The sequence below is a fragment of the Carcharhinus amblyrhynchos genome, chromosome 20 (genome assembly GCF_965287045.1).
Source record: "Carcharhinus amblyrhynchos chromosome 20, sCarAmb.v2.hapA, whole genome shotgun sequence".
In the NCBI taxonomy this organism is placed as follows: Eukaryota; Metazoa; Chordata; class Chondrichthyes; order Carcharhiniformes; family Carcharhinidae; genus Carcharhinus; species Carcharhinus amblyrhynchos.
This window is the reverse complement of record NC_137343.1, coordinates 47,621,371-47,641,011: the sequence shown is the minus strand read 5'-3', so window position 1 is coordinate 47,641,011 and position 19,641 is coordinate 47,621,371. Positions and strand designations below refer to the sequence as shown.

The following is a 19,641-nucleotide window of genomic DNA, read 5'->3' as shown; positions in this document are numbered from 1 at the left end:
CATTACTTTAATCAGGAATGCAAACATAAAAACCACCAGCGTGACAGAGAATCAGCAATAACTTTCAAAATGGATTTACATAAATGTTTGGCAGGGAAAAGCTGGCAGGAGTATGGGAAAAGAGCGATGGGGAATTAAGTTAATTGGGCAGCTCTTTCCAACAGCTGGCTCTGGGGCACTGGGTCAAATGGGCCCCTTTTGTGCTGAATGATTCTATCATTAAAAAAAAAACTCAATGCCAGAAGCTTAAGAAATGATCCCTCGCAGTTCAATGAGTAAGAACACCAAGAAGTACAATGTGGAGGGCTCCGATTCAATCTTCAGTCAGTGCTGAGTGCTTCCGGCAAGTGAGGGCTGAAAATAAATCAAGGTTACCGCCCAAAATTAAACTGGCGAGACCATAAGATGTAGGAGTAGAAGTAGGCCATTCAGCCCATCGAGTCTGCTGCGCCATTCAATGAGATTGTGACTGATCTGAAACAATAATCCCCAACGTCACTTTCTTGCCTTATCCCCTTTTCCTCGATTCCCTTACTGATTAAAGATCTGTCTATCTCAGCTTTGAACATACCTAACGACCCAGTCTCTGCGGTAAAGAATTCCACAGATTCACTACCCTCTGAAGGGAGAAATTCCTCCTCATCTCTGTCTTAAATTGTGATCCCCTTAATCTCAGATTATGCCTTCCAGTCTTAGACTCTCCCACAAGAGGAAACCAGCTCTCGACATCTACCCTGTCAAACCCCCAAGAATCCGATATGTCTCAATAAGGTCACTTCGCATTCTTCTAAACTCCTGGATTCAATCGAGTGAACCTCCTTTGAACCACCTCAGTACAGTTACATTCTTCCTCAAGTAAAGGGACCAAGATTGTGCGTAGTACTCCAAATGTGGTCTCAGCAATGTCCTCTACAGCTGCAACAGCACTTCCTTACTTTTATACTTAATGCCATTATCAATGAATGCTAAAATTCCATTTGTTTTCCTTACTATCCGCTGCACCTGCATGCTAACTTTCTGATATTCGTGTGCGAGGTCACCCGGATCCCTTGGCACTGAAGCATTTTGAAGTTTTACTCCATTTAGATAATAAGTTGCTTTTCTGTTCATCCAACCAAAATGGATAACCTCACACTTATTCACATTAAATTCCATTGGTTCACTTGCCAAACCTGTCCATGTCAATTTGTAAATTTCTTCTATTTCCTTACTACAACTTGCTTTGTGCATTCAGGTACAAAGCCTTTAAGTTTATCCTATTATTAATTTTCCCTACACTTGCAATGATTTCCTGGTATATATAATATGATGCTCCCATGTTCTGTCACTTCCTTTCATTATCTGGTAACAATTAGTCTCATCATTAACCTTCTTCTTACACTTTGATTTTTTAAATTTCTAACGCAACTGAACTTATCCTCACACTGTCCTGCCGCTTTCCAGTATCTTTGGACATGCACCCCAAGATCCCTCTGTCCTCTGTACTTTCCAGCATCCTGCCATTCATTGTGTATTCCCTTGCCTTGTTAGTTCTCTCAAAATGCATCACTTCATACTTTTCAGGGTTAAATTCCATTTGCCACTGTTCTGCCCATTTGACCAGCCCATCTATATCATGCTGTAATCTAACCAGAAAGTCATGTTAGGTAGGTGCATTTACCATAACAAGCCCCAGAGTGTGGCGACTAGGGAATTTCACAGTAACTTCATTGCAGTGTTAATGTAACTTGTGGCTAATAAACATATTTAAAAATCTAAGGCTTTCCTCCTTGCTATTTGTAAGAGACATATTTGCAGCGAGACATAGATAGGATGCAAGGCTGGGCGCAGAAGTGGCAGATGGACTTCAATGCGGATAAATGTGTAGTGGTCCATTTTGGCAGGTCTAATGGGATGAAGGAGTATAATATCAAGGGTAGACTCTTAGCAGTGTTGAGGAGCAGAAGGACCTTGGGGTCAGGGTCCATAGGACTCTTAAATCGGCCTCGCAGGTAGAGGATGTGATTAAGAAGGCATATGGTGTGCTAGCCTTCATTAATCGAGGGATTGAGTTTAGGAGTCGGGAGGTAATGCTGCAACTTTATAAGACCCTTGTCAGGCCCCACTTGGAGTACTGTGCACAGTTCTGGTCGCCTCACTATAAGGAGGATGTGGAAGCTATTGAGAGGATGAAAAGGAGATTTACAAGGATGTTGCCTGGATTGGGAGGCATGCCTTATGAAGATAGGTTGAGGGAGTTAGGTCTCTTCTCCCTGGAGAGACGAAGGATGAGAGGTGACCTGATAGAGGTTTATAAAACGTTGAGAGGAATAGATAGGGTGGATTCTCAGAGGCTATTTCCCCGGGCGGAAATGGTCGCTATGAGAGGACACAGGTTTAAGGTGCTGGGGAGTAGGTACAGAGGAGATGTTAGGGGTAAGTTTTTCACTCAGAGGGTGGTGAGTGAGTGGAATCGGCTGCCGTCGGTGGTGGTGGAGGCGAACTCGCTGGGGTCTTTTAAGAGACTTCTGGATGAGTACATGGGATCTAATGGGATTGGGAGTTATAGATAGGCCTGGTAGGTAGGGATATGATCAGAGCAACTTGTGGGCCGAAGGGCCTGTTTGTGCTGTACTGTTCTATGTTCTATTTACCACACCAATTTTCACTTTATCTTTCTGATCAGACCCCACACATTCACCCCAGGTCATTAATGCACACTACAAACAGATAACCATTTTTTAGTACATGTGCTGCCGAAGCGAGCACTCATCAGATGGCAGCATCTATGGAGAAGCCTGGTACAAAGAGCTCTGCTCCTTCAGTGGAGAGAGGGCACAGCACTGCCAGCTGGTACGCACCCACTGAACAGTCACTCTAGGGTTCTGCCCTTTTGAAACTAAACTTTGATTTGCAAAACACACAGGCAAATTAACCACAACAAAATTACAACCAGACAGGATCGTGTATTCCTGTCGAGGGAGGAAGTTCACCTCTTTGTTGCTTCAGAGAGGCTGGTAAAAGTCTGTGGCAGGGAATCACACACTCAGCAGACGCAGTGAATCAGAAATTCCCCATCACAGTGTGGTTAATTGTGCTGTGACAGTAATGACTCTCTCTGATTTACAGAGTGCAGCCCGGGTTTGATACATAATTAACACCGATCAAGACTGCAATCAATTCATGTTGAGTCTGCTGGAAAAGGCTCATAAATAAAACAGCTGGAGCAGTGACAGTGCCAACTGAGAGTGGTAAATGGGAGGGAAGAGTTCACGCCCAGAAGGGGCCTCTAATTATTCAGACCCTTTGAATTAAGTGCATCTTCTTTGCATCAAGAATATTCCAGAACGGCGGCGCAACGCAACTTCGGACTAACTCATAACTTAGTGGAGAAAACAGCCACAATCATCAAGGTGCGTATACATATACCTGTATTTACTGCAGCTCCTGCTACTCACTGAGGACTGACTCACTCTAACACTCTGAGCAACAATAATCTGAAACTGTTTCTGGCTCAATACCCTCAAAATGATAAAGAGATTCTTGAGATAAAGAAACTGCAGTGAAAGCGCCATGATGTGGAGATGCCGGCGTTGGACTGGGGTAAACACAGTGAGAAGTCTGACGACACCAGGTTTAAGTCCAACCGATTTATTTGATGCACTGTGAGTTTACTATCAAATAAATCAGTTGGACTTAAACCTGGTGTTGTCAGACTTCTTACTGTGATAACGCCATCACGGGGCACAGCTTTCAAATGAGCAAAGTGGCGTTCAGGAGTAAAATCCAGAGTTTTCCCACAATGGTTCATGATAGTCCCCTGAGTGACAATTGAAGTTTTAAAGATTGAGGTGGGTAGATCATGATGAGGCTGGACTATTGGGGAAATAAAGACAAGGGTACAGGACAGCCATGATCCAGGTTATGGGCTGGATGGAACTGAATGGCTGCCTCCTGCTTCTACCTACACATGCTCCCTCTATTGCTGTGTAGACATGTGGTACTACATAATGATGTTGACTATTTTAAACCCCATGAACAGAACTCAGTAAAGCCAACAGCGCATTTCATTCAAAACCAATTTCAACTTGGCAGATGATTTCACTGACAGCTGGTTTCCTCGATGTGTCCTAATGGAAGCTTGTACCACGCAGCATTTTGGACTGATTTGAAGTTTGACAGCTACCATTTCCAAAATGTTCCTCAGTTAAATCTATATTATCAGGCCTGCTAGGGAGTGCGTATTCATCAAAAATACCAGTTAACCAAGAGTTCCATCTACCACGGAATACAGGGCAACACTTGCAGCATGAACTAATGTTGGGTGGCACACAGGTTAGCACTGCTGCCTCACAGCACCAGGTTCGATTCCTGGCTTGGGTCACCGCCAGTGTGAAGTCTGCATGTTCTCCCCGTGTCTGCATGGGTTTCTGCAGGATGCTCCGGTTTCCTCCCACAGTCTGAAAGACATGCCGGTTAGGTGGATTGGCTACGTTAAACTGCCCCTAAGTGTCCCAAGATGGGCAGGTTAGGTGGATTGGCCATGGGAAACGCGCGGGGTTACAGGGATAGGGCGAGTGATGAGCCTGAGCGGGTGCTCTTTTGGAGAGTCGATGCAGACTCGATGGGCCAAATGGCCTCTTTCGGCACTGTAGGGATTTTATAGTCTATGGTAGTCAGGAAGTAAAGAATAGTATTATTTTTTACTTCTGGTCTTCAACAATTAAATATAAATTAAAGCATCAAAACATAAATTTAATTATAAAATAATACATATACAGATAGAGGTGCCATATAACTTAGTAATTGCTTCTGCTTGAAGTAAACTGATGATTTACATTAGGGGAACATTACAATTTCCACTTAGGAGAGAATTCTGCCAGCAACACACAGTTTACTGCATTACCCCAGATCCAAAATAAACTGCGACGTGTCTTTCTAATCCATCCTGTGTAAAGAAAGAGCACAAGAGAACAGCGATATTCTTCAGCAACTGTGAATCAAACGTCGCCATTGTGCATGGGGGAAAATAAGTCATTTGGATTTCCACCCTATCACTTAGACACTGAGAATCTCTCCCCACTCACTCTGATGCAGCGCAGCATCTACCTCACCTCAGGAAAGGTCCATCGGTCCAAGATATAGAACATCCCAGCGCAGTACAGGCCCTTCAGCCCTCCATGTTGCGCTGACCAGTGGAACCAATCTAATGACCCTCTAACCTAAACTATTCTATTATCCATATGTCTATCCACTGACCATTTGAATGTTCTTAAAGTTGGCAAGTCCACGACTACACTACCTGTAATCTGACAGGTATGGTCGCTGCACCAGTCGAAAGAGTTTTAACTTCCAGTGGTGGGACTTTGGGCTGCTGGGGGACATGACCTGGAGGAAAAGCCCAGCTGTCCAACAGCCAATTGGGAATGGATTCTTCAGGTCTTGATTCGAAGCGAAACAAACCACTTGGATTGCAAGAAGATCGTTTATCCCAGATACGTGATGTGGTGCACCTTGTGTATAACGAACAGATGATACTTCCTCGCAATGGAACAAGAGGTGAGAGAGAGCCCCACTGTTCCGTGCCTGTTTCTGGGGATAAAGGAATCCAGCACTAGGCTGTTGTGGCCCAGTGTGGGGCAATCCCTGGAATGATTCAAAATGATCTCCCCCTGAAACTTGTAATAGGTAGTGGAGGAAACTCTCCTCCGCCAGGTGGATCATTCAGGGATGCTGCAGACATTTTGCAGTTTGATGCTGAAAAATTGCCAGCAGGAATATTGTGGCATTTTGCAGACTAAACCCACAAGGTCCAACGCGGATAAAGGATCTCCAGCTGCAGGATCTGTTTGCTGGATTGGACCGGAGCTGGCTGCGATAATCCATCAGCTAATTTAGCTGCTCTGTGAAATCCAGAACTGGCAGATTCTGGGCAGGACAGCTGTGGGATTAACATAAAAATAATTGTAAAAATACAAGCATGATGCTAGCTGCTGCTAGAAGTTAAGGATGGATAAGGTAAAGCCACTGAAGGTGTTATTGAAGGTTTCTCTCAGATACGAGAGCCAGAATGCGGCAGGGTCGAAAATCAGACCAAAGAAAAGGAGGAATGATCTGCATTTATATAGCATCTTTCACAACCTCAGTGCAACCTTGAGCAGTTTACAACAATGAAGGCATTTTGAGTGCCGTCACTGCTGTACTGTAGGCGATGTACACAGTCAAGCTCCACTACACACCAACATAATAATGACCAGATAATCTATTTCAGTGATGTTGTCTGAGGGATGAATATTGGTCAAGAACATAAGAACATAAGAAATAGGAGCAGGAGTAGGCCATCTAGCCCTTCGAGTCTGCCCCGCCATTCAATAAGATCATGGCTGATCTGAAGTGGATCAGTTCCACTTTCCCGCTCTCTCCCCATAACCCTTAATTCCCTTGTCTATCAAAAACCTATCTACCCGTGACTTAAATATATTTAGCAAGGTAGCCTCCACCACTTCAAAGGGCAGAGAATTCCAGAGATTCACCACCCTTTGAGTGAAGAAGTTCCTCCTCAACTCCGATCTAAACTGCACCCCCCTTATCTTGAGGCTGTGCCCTCTAGTCCTGCTGTCCTTTCTGAGCGGGAAGAATCTCTCTACCTCTACCCTATCCATCCCCTTCATTATCTTATACGTCTCTATAAGATCCCCCCTCATGCTTCTGAACTCCAACGAGTACAGACCCAGTCTATTTAGTCTCTCTTCATAGTCCAACCCCCTCATCTCCGGTATCAGCCTAGTGAACCTCCTCTGCACTCCTTCCAAGGCCAACATATCCTTCTGCAAGTGCGGCGACCAAGGAGAACTAACCTTCCCTTTTTCGAATTCTCCCTTGGGATCTCCTGTGGTCGCCCGAGACAGCAGAAAGGGCCTCGGCTAAACACATCTCAACTGAACGATTGTTACATTAAACTGAGCTTGGCTAAGGAGGAGATATGTGAACCTGTTACGTTGTACATGACTCTTTCAATTCCTGCACCATTTCATACAGATGCACCCTTTTAAAAAAAAGAGCACATCAGAATAAAACATCAGCTACAAACTGAAAGGAAACTTTGTTCTTGCTGATCTATATCAAAATCCTGGTCTTGATTCTAAAATTTTCCCCCTTGTTTGCAAGTCCTTACCTGGCCTAACTCTCCCTAACTCACTCCTCCAGTTCTGTATCACTCAGCTCTCTGCGTTCCTCCAATCCTGGTCTCCTGCACATCCCTAATTCTAACTGCTCCACCATCTTCTTCCTCAGTTTCTCTCCCTCATTTTCCTCTTTTAAGACATTCCTTTAACCCTACCTCTCTGACCAAGCTTTTGGTCATGTGACTTAACGGGCAGGATTTTACAGCCTCGCTCGGGCGGGACTGAAAATTCCCACCCCAGGTCAGTGGAGATTTCTGATGTCAGACCCTCGCTCGCTCCAGTTCTGGCTGGGAAGGTGGTAGAGTTTCGGCCAACATCTTTTTGTGGCAGGTGTCAGATTCAGGTAAATTCTGTTCCCGTAAGAGTCGCTATTACTGTTACCTTTGGGCTTGACTATTCCAATGCACTCTCTACCCTCTGTGAAGGTCATCCAAAACTGCCCATACTCTCGCTCCCACAGAATCCTCTACACCCATCACTCTGTGCTCACTGACCCACACTGCATCCTGGTCAAACATCATCTTTATTTTAAAATTCTCAACTATGTTTACAAATCCCTCCTTAGACTTGCCCCTCCCTATCTCTGTAATCTCCTCCAGCCCTACAACCCTCCGAGATCTCTGCCCTCCTCTGCATCCTCGATCGCTCCACTAACGTTGGCCCTGCTTTCAGCTGCCTGGACCCTAAGCTCCGGAATCCTCTCCCGAGATCCGGACTTCCCTCCCAAGACCCCAAAATTCCTTCTGCATTGTTTCCCCGCTTTAAGGCACTTAAACCTCATTGTCCATGCTGCTAATTGTCTAATCAATTATCCCCCCGTGTCGCTGAGTGTCATGTTCCCGTGAAACGCTTTGAATGTTTAAATAACAGGCACTATATAAATACAACTTGTTGTTCTATTAAAACTTGTTGCTGCTTACTACAGGAATGACCAGAAACACTGCTCACTTCTAATCCACAACGTGCCAGCGTAACTTCTCCCATTTAACCTGAGACCCTGGGTCTGATTTTAACTCTGCGCAAGTGGATGAGTTTTGCATGGGTTAAAATCAGGCCAATAAATCTTTCTGTCTATACAGACGATGCCTGACTTGCTGTGCATGCACATCATTTTCAATGTTTACTGCAGGCCTCCAGGATCCACAGCTTTTTGCTTTCATTTTTAAACAAGAAACATGGTTCAATTTTGCGTCACGATTTTAAATTTTACCTTCTCAATACAGGGCCGTCACGAAGGTTGTGTGCAATTTGCAGACCAAGCCCTTCTGAACTGTGGCAAAACATACAGTAACCATGAACAAGACTGCACACAGGCATATAACAAAGTATTGGGAAGATTGTGACGACACTGTGCCTTTAAGAAATGTATTTTCATCATGTTCCTTGTGAGGGGTATGTTTAGAATTCAGCTCTGTATACACAGAGCCAATTTGTCTGCATCAGGCAGTTCCATGTTGAGAATGTAGGAGAAGAACTGATTTTCACTAATGGATTTTGTTTTAATCTGAGTTCATGCATTTTTGTTTAGTTTTGGTTTTTCCCCTGGGGTTTCAGAGTAATTAGTTTGATTGCTAAGAGCCATGTGTGAATGGGAGGAGTTAAGTTTACAGGGAAAAACAGTTTTCTGCTTGGATCTGAAAGAAGCAAGAGGTCATTCTCTCTCCCCCTCTCTGGAGTCTGCTATTTGTGACTTGCTCAGAAAAATAGGTCTCTTTCTCCAGAGTTATTCTAGAGGCTTGAGAAGTGGCAGCCCACATACCGGCAGGTAAGCCTGCGTTGCTTACAAACTGATTTTGAAGAAGATTTTAAGCCCATGACGAATACTGCTTGAATTGGAACTAATAGAGATAGATTAGCAGTTAAGAATTGTATCTTGTCACGTTTAGATATTTCAATTGGTAAAAGTTAAGCTATTTCATTTATTACAGTTAAACTATATTGTTAAACATAAAGTTTGTTTTAAAAAAGCTTCTTTGTGTGTCATACCTGGAATGAAACATCTTGAGCAGGATTTTCCAGCTGCCTTTGCCCCAAAACCAGGAAATCCTGCCCGAGGTCAACAGCCCTTTGCGTGGGATGCCCCCACACCACCCCCGACCTGCTATGAATCCCGTGGTAGGCTGAATGGGAAAACTCCACCCCCGCCCCCACCATCTTCACACTCATGCCAAAATTTAAAAAAAAATAGTTGGGGTCTCGTCTAACTTCATAATATACCATGGGGGTGTCTGATCTGGTCCCTAACAAGTATGGGACTGTTGTCAGAAATGTTAAGAGCAAATAGCTAGGAGAATGAATATTACCACACATTTTTCACAATATTTAAGCATTGTGCTGTACGTGCCACAGTACTAGCAGCACAATGATGCCAATATATAAAACAGGAGTGGCAACACCACTCGGGGCAGCACAGTGGCACAGTGGTTAGCACTGCTGCTTCACAGTGTCAGGGACCCAGGTTCAATTCCCAGCTTGGGTCACTGTCTGTATGGAGTCTGTGTGTTCTCCCCGTGTCTACGTGGGTTTCCTCCAGGAGCTCTGGTTTCCACCCACATTCTGAAAGATTTGCTGGTTAGATGCGAACGGGCACTGAACTGTGGCAATTAGGGGAATTTCACAGTAACTTCATTGCAGTGTTAATGTAAGCCTTACTTGCGACTAATAAATAAACTTTAACTTTTAACACCGGGTTTATCTTGGCAAAAAAAAAGGGGAATGTTTTTCTACCTGGTTTAACTGGGCACTGGGGACACAGGATCTATTAGGATGCTCTGGACAGCAAACACACCAGAAACAATGCTTGTGACTCAAACAGGTGAAAAGAATGCAGCGATAAGGAACACGAGCACTCCTCTTACCTTCCTCGGGCTGTCGACATAGCTGGGAGTGATGGCAACATTTGCCCCAGAGTGCGGAGCGCTGTCAGAGGCTGAACCAGCACCTTTCCCAGAATGCACTGCGGCTTGCTGCTCCTCAAAGCTCCTACAGGCAATTAGGAGAGAAATATATTCACACCTTCATTTGTAAAGCAGACGGTAACTCGGCAGCAGTGCTGAACTGAACCTTGTAGCTGAGATTCAAGTGGCCTGAGGCAGGATGAGTGCCACCTCCATCTAGAATCCCTTTAACAGCAGGATGTGGATTCCGAGCTTCTCCTCGTTGTGTTGTTATAAGGTGGGTTTAATTAAAGGGCCATCATCCTGGGGGGTTACCACCGACCAGATACTGAACTAGATCAGTCATATTGCGGTAGGTCAGGGCTGTGAATTCTCTGGTATGTAACTCACCACCTGATTCCCCAAAGCCTGTCCATCATCTACAAGGTACAAGTCAGGAGTGTGATGGAACAGTCTGCTCTGGTCTGGGTGGGTGCAGCTCCAACAACACTCGACACCATCCAGAACAAAGCAGTTCGCTTGATTAGCGCATCACCCAAAAACACACACGTCCTCCACCACTGACAAACACTGGAGGCAATGTGTACCGTCACAGAGATCAGAATCCAGGGCGTCCAGGGACAACAACTCAACATCCAGGAGTATTCAATACTCAGGAAAGATAGATGCAAAGGGAAGGGGGGGGGGGGGGTTGCTGGTTAAAGAGGAGATTAACGCAATAGTAAGAAAGGACATTAGTCCAAACGATGTGAAATCTGTATGGGTGGAGCTGCGGAACTCTAAAGGACTCAAATCATTAGTGGGAGTTGTGTATAGGCCACCAAACAGTAGCAGTGAGATTGGGGATCAAGCAGGAAATTTAAGATGCGAGGAGTAAGGGTACAGCAGTTACTAACAATCTGCATATTGCCTGGGCTCACCAAACTGGCAACAACGTGATGGAGGAGGATTTCCTGGAACGTATAAGAGATGGTTTACTCAACCAATCTGTCGAGGAGAGCAGGCCATCCTAGACTGGGTATTGTGTAATGAGAGGATTAATTAGCAACCTTGTGGTGCGAGCTCCTTTGGAAAAGAGTGACCATAAAATTCTTCATTAAGATAGAGAGTGACAGTTAAATCTGTGATTAGAATCCTGAACTTGAGGAAAGCTAACCTTGATGGTATGAGACGTGCATTGGCTAGGATAAGCTGGCAAAGGATACTTAAGGGTTGACAGTGAGTAGGCAATGGCAGACATCTAAAGAACACATGGATGAACTACGACAACTGTACATATAAGGCATATAAGTTGACCAGAAAAAGCAACAACCCAAGGACTGGGAGAAATTTAAAATCCAGCAGAGGAAGACAAAGGATTTAATTTGAAAAGGGAAAATAGAACAAGAGAGGAGGCTTGCAGGAAACATAAAAACTGACTGGAAAAGTTTCTACAGATACGTGAAGAGAAAAAGACTGGTGAAAACAAATGTAGGTCCCTTACAGTTAGAATCACAACTGGCAACAAAAAGATGGCAGACTAACTGAACGAATACTCTGGATCTGTCTTCAATGTGGAGACACAAATAACCCTCCAGAAATACTAGGGCACAGAGGGTCTAGAATGAAGAAGGAACTGCAGGAAATCTTTTATTAGTCAAGAAATTGTATTCAGGAAATAGTTTGGATTAAAACCTGATAAATCCAGAGCCTGATGCTCTGTATCCCAGAATACTAAAGGAAGTGGCTCTAGACATAGCAGACACATTGGCAATCATTTTCCAGCATTCTACAGACTCTGGAAGAGTTCCAATGGATTGAGGTGCAGCTAATGCAACCACACTTTTTGAAAAAGGAGGGAGAGAGAAGACAGGGAATTTTAGACAGGTTAGCCTGACATCGGTGGTGGGAAAAATGCTGGAGTCAATTATTAAGGATGTAATAGTTGAGCATTTGGAAAGCAGTGACAGGATCTGCTTGGATTCACTAAAGGGAAAGCTTCTGGAATTTTGAGAGGATGTGACCAGTAGGGTGGACAAGGGTGAACCAGTGGATGTTGTGTATCTGGACTTTCAAAAGGCTTTTGACAAGGTCCCACACAAGAGATTAGTGAGAAAACTTAAAGCTCCTGATATTAGGGTGATGTATTGATTTGGATAGAGAACTAATTGGCAGACAGGAAGCAGAGTGGGAATAAATGGGTCCCTTTCAGAGTGGCTGGCAATGACTAGTGGGGCACCACAGGGTTCAGAGCTGGGACCCCAGCTAATCACATTGTTACTCTTGAAGAGGTAACTTTTTTTTCAAAAGAAGTATCCTCTTTTGTCCTAATGATTACCATCACAAATAAAGCATATTGCTTTTTCAACTGGGAGCAAGCATGAACTCTGAGGAAAACTATCCCTCTTTTTACCCGAGTTATCGGACACTATCTTGCTCCACATTTGTTGTTCCATTTAACAGTTTGAGTGAACTCATCCAGTTAAAGCAAAGAATGTTTGGAGCATTTGAATGGTGGTACAGGCTCGAAGGGCCAAATGGTCTACGTCTGTACCTGTTTTCTATGCGACTAACTTGTGTAACCAGGAAACTCAATACAAAAGGAGACCTCACCTCTGGTTGGCCTCCATCTCCAACAAAGCTGACAAAGCGGACGTTCCCTTCTTCCCGAGAGGTGGGCCAGCTGGCTCAGTGGGATAGTTTGAGATGGGCCCTGTCACCTGCAGGCCTTTAATGGGAACCCCCTTCTGAAAGGTGAATAGGAAAACCTGCATGAGTTAAACAGACCCTGTGTTCACGAGCAGCTGAAAACCAGCCTCTCCCCGCCCTCTGGGAATCAATCCCAGCCTCTCCCCGCCCTCTGGGAATCAATCCCAGCCTCTCCCCGCCCTCTGGGAATCAATCCCAGCCTCTCCCCGCCCTCTGGGAATCAATCCCAGCCTCTCCCCCTCTCTGGGAATCAATCCCAGCCTCTCCCCGCCCTCTGGGAATCAATCCCAGCCTCTCCCCGCCCTCTGGGAATCAATCCCAGCCTCACCCCCACTCTGGGAATCAATCCCAGCCTCTCCCCGCCCTCTGGGAATCAATCCCAGCCTCTCCCCGCCCTCTGGGAATTAATCCCAGCCTCACCCCCACTCTGGGAATCAATCCCAGCCTCTCCCCGCCCTCTGGGAATCAATCCCAGCCTCTCCCCGCCCTCTGGGAATCAATCCCAGCCTCACCCCCACTCTGGGAATCAATCCCAGCCTCTCCCCGCCCTCTGGGAATCAATCCCAGCCTCTCCCCGCCCTCTGGGAATTAATCCCAGCCTCACCCCCACTCTGGGAATCAATCCCAGCCTCTCCCCGCCCTCTGGGAATCAATCCCAGCCTCTCCCCGCCCTCTGGGAATCAATCCCAGCCTCACCCCCACTCTGGGAATCAATCCCAGCCTCACCCCGCCCTCTGGGAATCAATCCCAGCCTCACCCCCACTCTGGGAATCAATCCCAGCCTCTCCCCGCCCTCTGGGAATCAATCCCAGCCTCACCCCGCCCTCTGGGAATCAATCCCAGCCTCACCCCCACTCTGGGAATCAATCCCAGCCTCACCCCCACTCTGGGAATCAATCCCAGCCTCTCCCTGTGAGAATCAATCTCAATAAACAGAGGAAAACAAAAGGGTAACAGGAATGTTAACTCCCAGACAAGATCAAAATTATTTTCAATCTTCCAGTGTTAAATATTTTATATTCTGATCCATCACAACGTTCCCACACTGTGCAATGAGCAGATAGAAAACACAGACCCAAACAGATCCTCAAATCGCTACGATCTGGTAGGACCACCTATTGCAATGCATCAAAATCATTTTATATCTCGGTTCACTGCAAAATCTCACTTCCATGAGCAATTCAAGTCTCTTTTGATTTAAGATCTGTGCTTTTATACGTTCCATGACTGCGATAATAGGCCTAGAATTATCCTCTAACTACACGATCTAACCATTGGACATCTCAATGCCGCTATGCTAAATATCGCACCAGGCTAAAACTAACCATCTGATTTATCTAAAATTATAAATTTACACAGATCCAGTGAGATAGAGCAAATTATTGACAGCCTAGTACTTTAAAGGGATTAAAAACACCCCACCTCCTATAAACACCCCACTGTCTAGGTTACCAGTAGCTCCACTGTAAAAAGATGCATTCTCACCCGTATGATCCTGTCGGAGCGATGCCTTCTCCGGATTCGGTTCAAACCCTCCACAAACCGGATGAAGCCATCCTGCAGCTGCCACTCCTCCTGGTCAGAGCGCAGCTTCTCCCCGTAGACGTCACAGCGGCTCTCTCCCTCCATGATCCGTTTTGTAGCCGTTACGCAGGCGGGCAACAACAGGAACCTGGTTCGCCAGAACTTCAGGGATTCGATCAGGCTGTCAGGCAGCAACCCATGTGAATTTACCTAGTGCTGTCAGCCTCTCACTCACAACAACAACTTACATAGCACCTTTAACATAGCACATATATCTGAGGTTCCTCCACACGAGAGTTGTTGGACCAAATTTGACAGCAAGATGCACAGGGTGACATCAGGACGGGAGGCCGAAAAGCTCATCAAAGAGGTAGTTTATAAGGAATGTTGTAAAGGTAGAGAGAGGGGCAGGAAGGTTCAGAGAGAGAATTCCAGAGCTCCTATTTGGGATACACAGCATGCCAACCAATGGTGGAGAGATTAAACTGAGGGATGGTCAAGAGGCCAGAATTGGAGGATGTAGAGATCCTGAGGGTTGGAGGATATAAAGACGGGGAGGAGCAAGGCCAGAGATTGCAACGAACTCCAGGGCCAGGAGAACATTGGAGTTATCATGTCTGGAGCGAGGTGAATCTTACTGAGATTTCTGCTCCTGGTCTGGTCCAGCTGACTCCCCATTCACACACGATCTTGCACATAGCTGATAGTACTTAAAACCCTTTTAGTATAAACCTGCAGTAAGCGTATACAATATTCTCCAGTGCCCCCCTCTCTCTCCAGCTGTATGTCAGTGTGAGCCCAGAACACAGAGTTGTATTCTTCAGCTCCTGTGTCGAGTTCAGTGACACAGCGTCAGTGTTACTCTTACGCCGATTGATCAGAAAAAGAAGTTGGAGTCCTGGTGGGGGTTTAATGATGGGACGAGGAGACACGTACCTGAAATCCTCAGAGCCTGACGAGCAGATGTACTGATCCAGGTAATTCCACTTGTACTCCTCCAGCCGCTCGTGGGAGAACTCTACCCAACAGGAAACAAACTCGGTGCTGGAGTGCGGTGGGCAGAGGCTGTAACTGTACTGAATCTGAGCAGACTCATAAGGATACCTGATCCAGACCAAAGAAAGCAGCAGTCAAAAGGCAGAACACAGCTACTGATCCTAGTTTCTGCAATCGTGGAATTCCTGCAGTGCAGCAAAGACCATTCGGCCCATTGAGTCTACACTGTCTCTCAGACAGAGTGTCTTACCCAGACCCTCTTCCCACCCTATCCCTGCAACCCCAAACATTTCCCATGGCTAATCCATCCAACCTACACATCTTGGAACATTAACAGAGCAATTTAGCATGGCCAATCCATCTAACCAGCACATGTTTGGAGTGTGGAAGGAAACCGGAGCACCCAGAGGAAACCCACGCAGACACGGGGAGAATGTGCAAACTCCACACAGACAGTCACCCAAGGCCGGAATTGAACCTGGTGCTGTGAGGTAGCAGTGCTAACCAGTGCGCTATCGTGCTGCCCCAATTCATTTCTTTCCCCACTCCCTCACCATGAAACACTCGCAGAATGAAAGGGGAAAGAGGTCAATGTGGTTTTTGAAACAGTATAAAATACACAGGCTGAAAGCCATCATTTATTTTGACTCCTCACTTCCCAAACTCATTTCCACCCTAGAAAGGTGCAGACTTCAAGAACTGAAGGGAAAGCATTCTTTTTCAGATATAGGTTTCCTTCAGAAGCTCACGTCGATCGACTTGCAGTTGTTTCTGGGCCTACCAGAGTCCACTCACATGACGAAGGGTCAGAGGCCTGAAAGCTAGTGGCTTTTGCTACCAAATAAAGCTGTTGGACTTTAACCTGGTGTTGTGAGACTTCTTCCTGTGCCTGCTAGAGTTACACAGCAAGACATCTCCCTGCTCCACTCTGCGTGGAAACAGAGCCCACTCCTCACCAACTCCCAGTCTCCTTCCTGAATCAAAGAATCTGTCCCAAAGTAACTGCAATGTCTCAAAGGAAAAAATAACTTATAACTTCATAAGGATGTCAATCGTGCAAAGCAATACTTCTCTGCATCTGAGTAAACAAATTCACTCAATATTTTTGATGAGTCTGGGCTATCTTTGAAGTTTCATTGATTCTGTACATTGTGTATATTGGGTGAACGAGCATGGAAAGGCTATTCTTTAGCATGGGGTTGATAGAGTTCATGGGGCTGACTGTAGGACATGAGTTAACACTGAGCTGGAATGGAGGTGACATGGGTGTTGGGTAGGAAAGTGATGGATGTGTGAGGTGAGGATAGAGGGCCTAAAATATAACCAACTAACGAGGACAAAGTCCCAGAGAACCACTTGGACTACCTGTCTTGGAAGAAAAAAAAGCTGGCCACTTATTTCAAAAAACTGCCCATTATATAATCTGTACAGTGCAGGAGGCCATTCAGCCCATCAAGCCATCAATACCAACTCTCTAACAGAGTACCTTCTGCAGGCACATTCCCTCACCCTATCCCTAAAACCCCACACTTCAACCTGGCTAATCCATCTAATCTCAACATCTTTGGATGCTAAGGGACAATTTAGCATGGCCAATCCACCTAACTAGCACACCTTTGGACTGTGGGAGGAAACTGGAGAACGGGGTGGAAATCCACAGACAGGGGCAGAATGTGCAAACTCCGCAGACAGTTATCCAAGGCCGGAATTGAACCCGAGTCCCTGGTGATGTGAGGCAGCAGTGATAAATACTGGATTTCCCCATGAGGGGAAAATCCTCCAAGCATCTACTTTGCCAAGCTCCCTCAGACCAAAAATATTTCAATAAGATCACTTCTCATTCTTCTAAAGCAACGAATATGGGTCCAACTTGCTCAACTCTTTATGAGATAAGCCCTTCAATCCAATGGTCAGCCTTATCAACCTTCTCTGAACCAACTCGCCATGTGAGTATACCCCTCCTGCGAGTGCGGTCTCACTACTGCCCTGCACAGCTATAGCAAAAATTCCCTACTTCTATACTCCCTTGCAATAAAAGACAATATTCCATTTGTCTTCCCAATTACTTGCTGAACATGCGTGCTGACTTCTTGTGATTTGTGTACAATGACACCCAGATCCGTCTGTAGCACAGCATTCTAAACTCTCTATTTAAATAGTGCTCTGCTTTTCTATTCTTCCTGCCAAAGTGGACAACCTCACATTTCCCCTCATGCTACTCAACCTGTCAAATCTTTGCACACTCACATACCCTATCTATAGCCCTTTATAGACTCTCTGGGCGGGATTTTCCAGACGCACTTGCCCTAAATTGAGAAAATCCTGCCCAAGATCCATGGACCTTCCAAAGGTCCATCCTGCCCCCACTCTGATTCCTGGGAAAATTCACCTCTTTGCGTCCTCTTCACAACTTGTTTTCTTGCCTATTGTTGTTTCACCAGCAAATATGGCGACAGTACTGCCATTCCTTCAAAGTCATTCATATCGATTGTCAACCCTAGGGGTCACACAGTTTGCCAACCTGAAGATGGCTCACTAACCTGGCTAAGATATCACCACTCAACATCTCAGGCATGAGTGTGAGAGGGTGCAGAGCAACCACAAAGCAAGGCACCTGGGAAAAAATACAGGAGGCCACAAAGCTGGGTGATAATACCACGTACAATTCAAATAGAGGCAGTAAATTACTTGATTGGATCCCCAAAGTCATGGAAGTTGCGAAGTAAGTGCAATTTATTTTGCTCATTTTGTTTCAGATATTTTACAGTTTTGATGTTTAAGAGCAGTGATCCAGTGATGACCTGCTTTGATCTCAGTGAATACTTAGCCAAGCTTTTCACTGCTGAAGATTTAATCCAACCACAGAAAGGTCACGGCACAGAACGAGGCCACTTGTCAAACTGGCTTATAAAACCAGGTCACAGATCTCTGCGACACCCAGATGGCACCCATCACTGTGCGGCCTTGAGTTGGGCTAGTTAAACACTCGAGGCACACTCTCATTTACAAACCTGTGCTCTCCTTTTCCTTTGAAGTAAGACAGAAAATAATGGCAAACCGTCCATCCCACCTTGATTAAACTATCCAAACCCAGCACGGTGACTGGAATCATTCACTCACTCCACACTTACTTGGGTAGGTAGCGTGTGACGGTTATAATCTTGTCTTTTAAGCAGACCTTATGAAAGGTGCGCCCCATACTCAGCCAATAGGCCGTCTCCTCCTCCTCCAGCTTGTTCCGAGACACCAGGCCTGTGGACACAGACACCACACCGGTCACTGAGAAGCTGCACCCAGGCATTTCAGAACTATTACAGGCGTTTATAAAATCACGAGGGGCACAGATGAATAGCCACGGACTTTTCCCCAGGGTAGGGGAGTCCAAAACTAGAGGGCAGAGGTTTAAGGTGAGAGTGGAAAGGTTTAAAAGGGACAGGAGGGGCAACTTCTTCACACAGTGGGTGGTGCGTGTCTGAACTGAGCTGCAGGTACAATACATTTGAACAGGTACATGGATGGGAAAGGTTTAGACGGATATGGGCCAAATACAGGCAAATGGAATTAATACAGTTTAGGAATCCTGGTTGGCATGGACAAGTTGGGCCAAAGGGCCTGTTTCCGTGATGCATATCTTTATGACTCTAGGTAAAGCTGACCTGAAAGAATCTTTCAAATATAGCATGGTCAGTGTTAACTCACTGCCGAAATCCCAATGTCTTGCTGACTGGCCTGTGGGATCTCGGCAGCAGGATCTACTACAGAGACCAGTTAGATCCCAGAGACCTATAATGGTCACAAGAAGTTGTAGGTATGGTTTTGTTAATGGTCTATGTGCTGACCTTCAACTCACAGCTTGGCTTTGCATTCGCTCTGTCACAAAGGCAGGAAGATCAGGGGATCATACACTTTCCTTCACTCAAAGAGAGTGGCCAATGACGGAACAGGAAGAGGAGTTGATAATTGAGCCTCTCGGGTCTGTTCCATCATTCACTGGGATCATGGCTGATCTTAGTCACATCGTCATCGTTCTCCAGATTCTACAGGGCCTTAGTGAGACCATGCCTGGAATATTGTGTGCAGTTTTGGTCCGTATCTGAGGAAGGATGTTCTTGCTATAATGGAAATACAGAGAAGACTTGCATAGAAACTAGAAGCAGAAGGAGGCCATTTGGCCCTTTGAGCCTACTCCACCATTCTTTTGGATCATGGCTGATCATCAAATTCAATTTCTTGATCTCACCCTATCCCCATATCCCCTGATCTCTTTAGACCCAAGTGCTAAATCCAATTTCTTCTTGAAATCAGAAAATGTTTTGGTTTCAATGACTTTCTGTAGTCGTGAATTCCACACAGTCACCACCCTCTGGATGAAG

General features: G+C 45.6%; 1 protein-coding gene across 4 annotated transcripts in view; it reads right to left on the bottom strand.

Moving 5' to 3' along the window:
* The window catches only part of depdc5 (DEP domain containing 5, GATOR1 subcomplex subunit), a 157,207-nt gene that overhangs the window by 44,769 nt on the left and 92,797 nt on the right, over nt 1-19,641 (bottom strand). For 3 of the 4 annotated variants that reach the window (XM_080208529.1, XM_080208532.1, XM_080208531.1), the window contains exons 27-31: nt 18,400-18,520; nt 15,209-15,376; nt 14,234-14,453; nt 12,653-12,786; nt 10,022-10,145 (exon numbers count right to left, since the gene is read on the bottom strand). In XM_080208529.1, coding sequence (XP_080064655.1) covers nt 10,022-10,145; nt 12,653-12,786; nt 14,234-14,453; nt 15,209-15,376; nt 18,400-18,520 — 767 coding nt within the window. The remainder of the gene's footprint in view (nt 1-10,021; nt 10,146-12,652; nt 12,787-14,233; nt 14,454-15,208; nt 15,377-18,399; nt 18,521-19,641) is intronic. The other variant, XM_080208530.1, reaches the window with a different exon arrangement.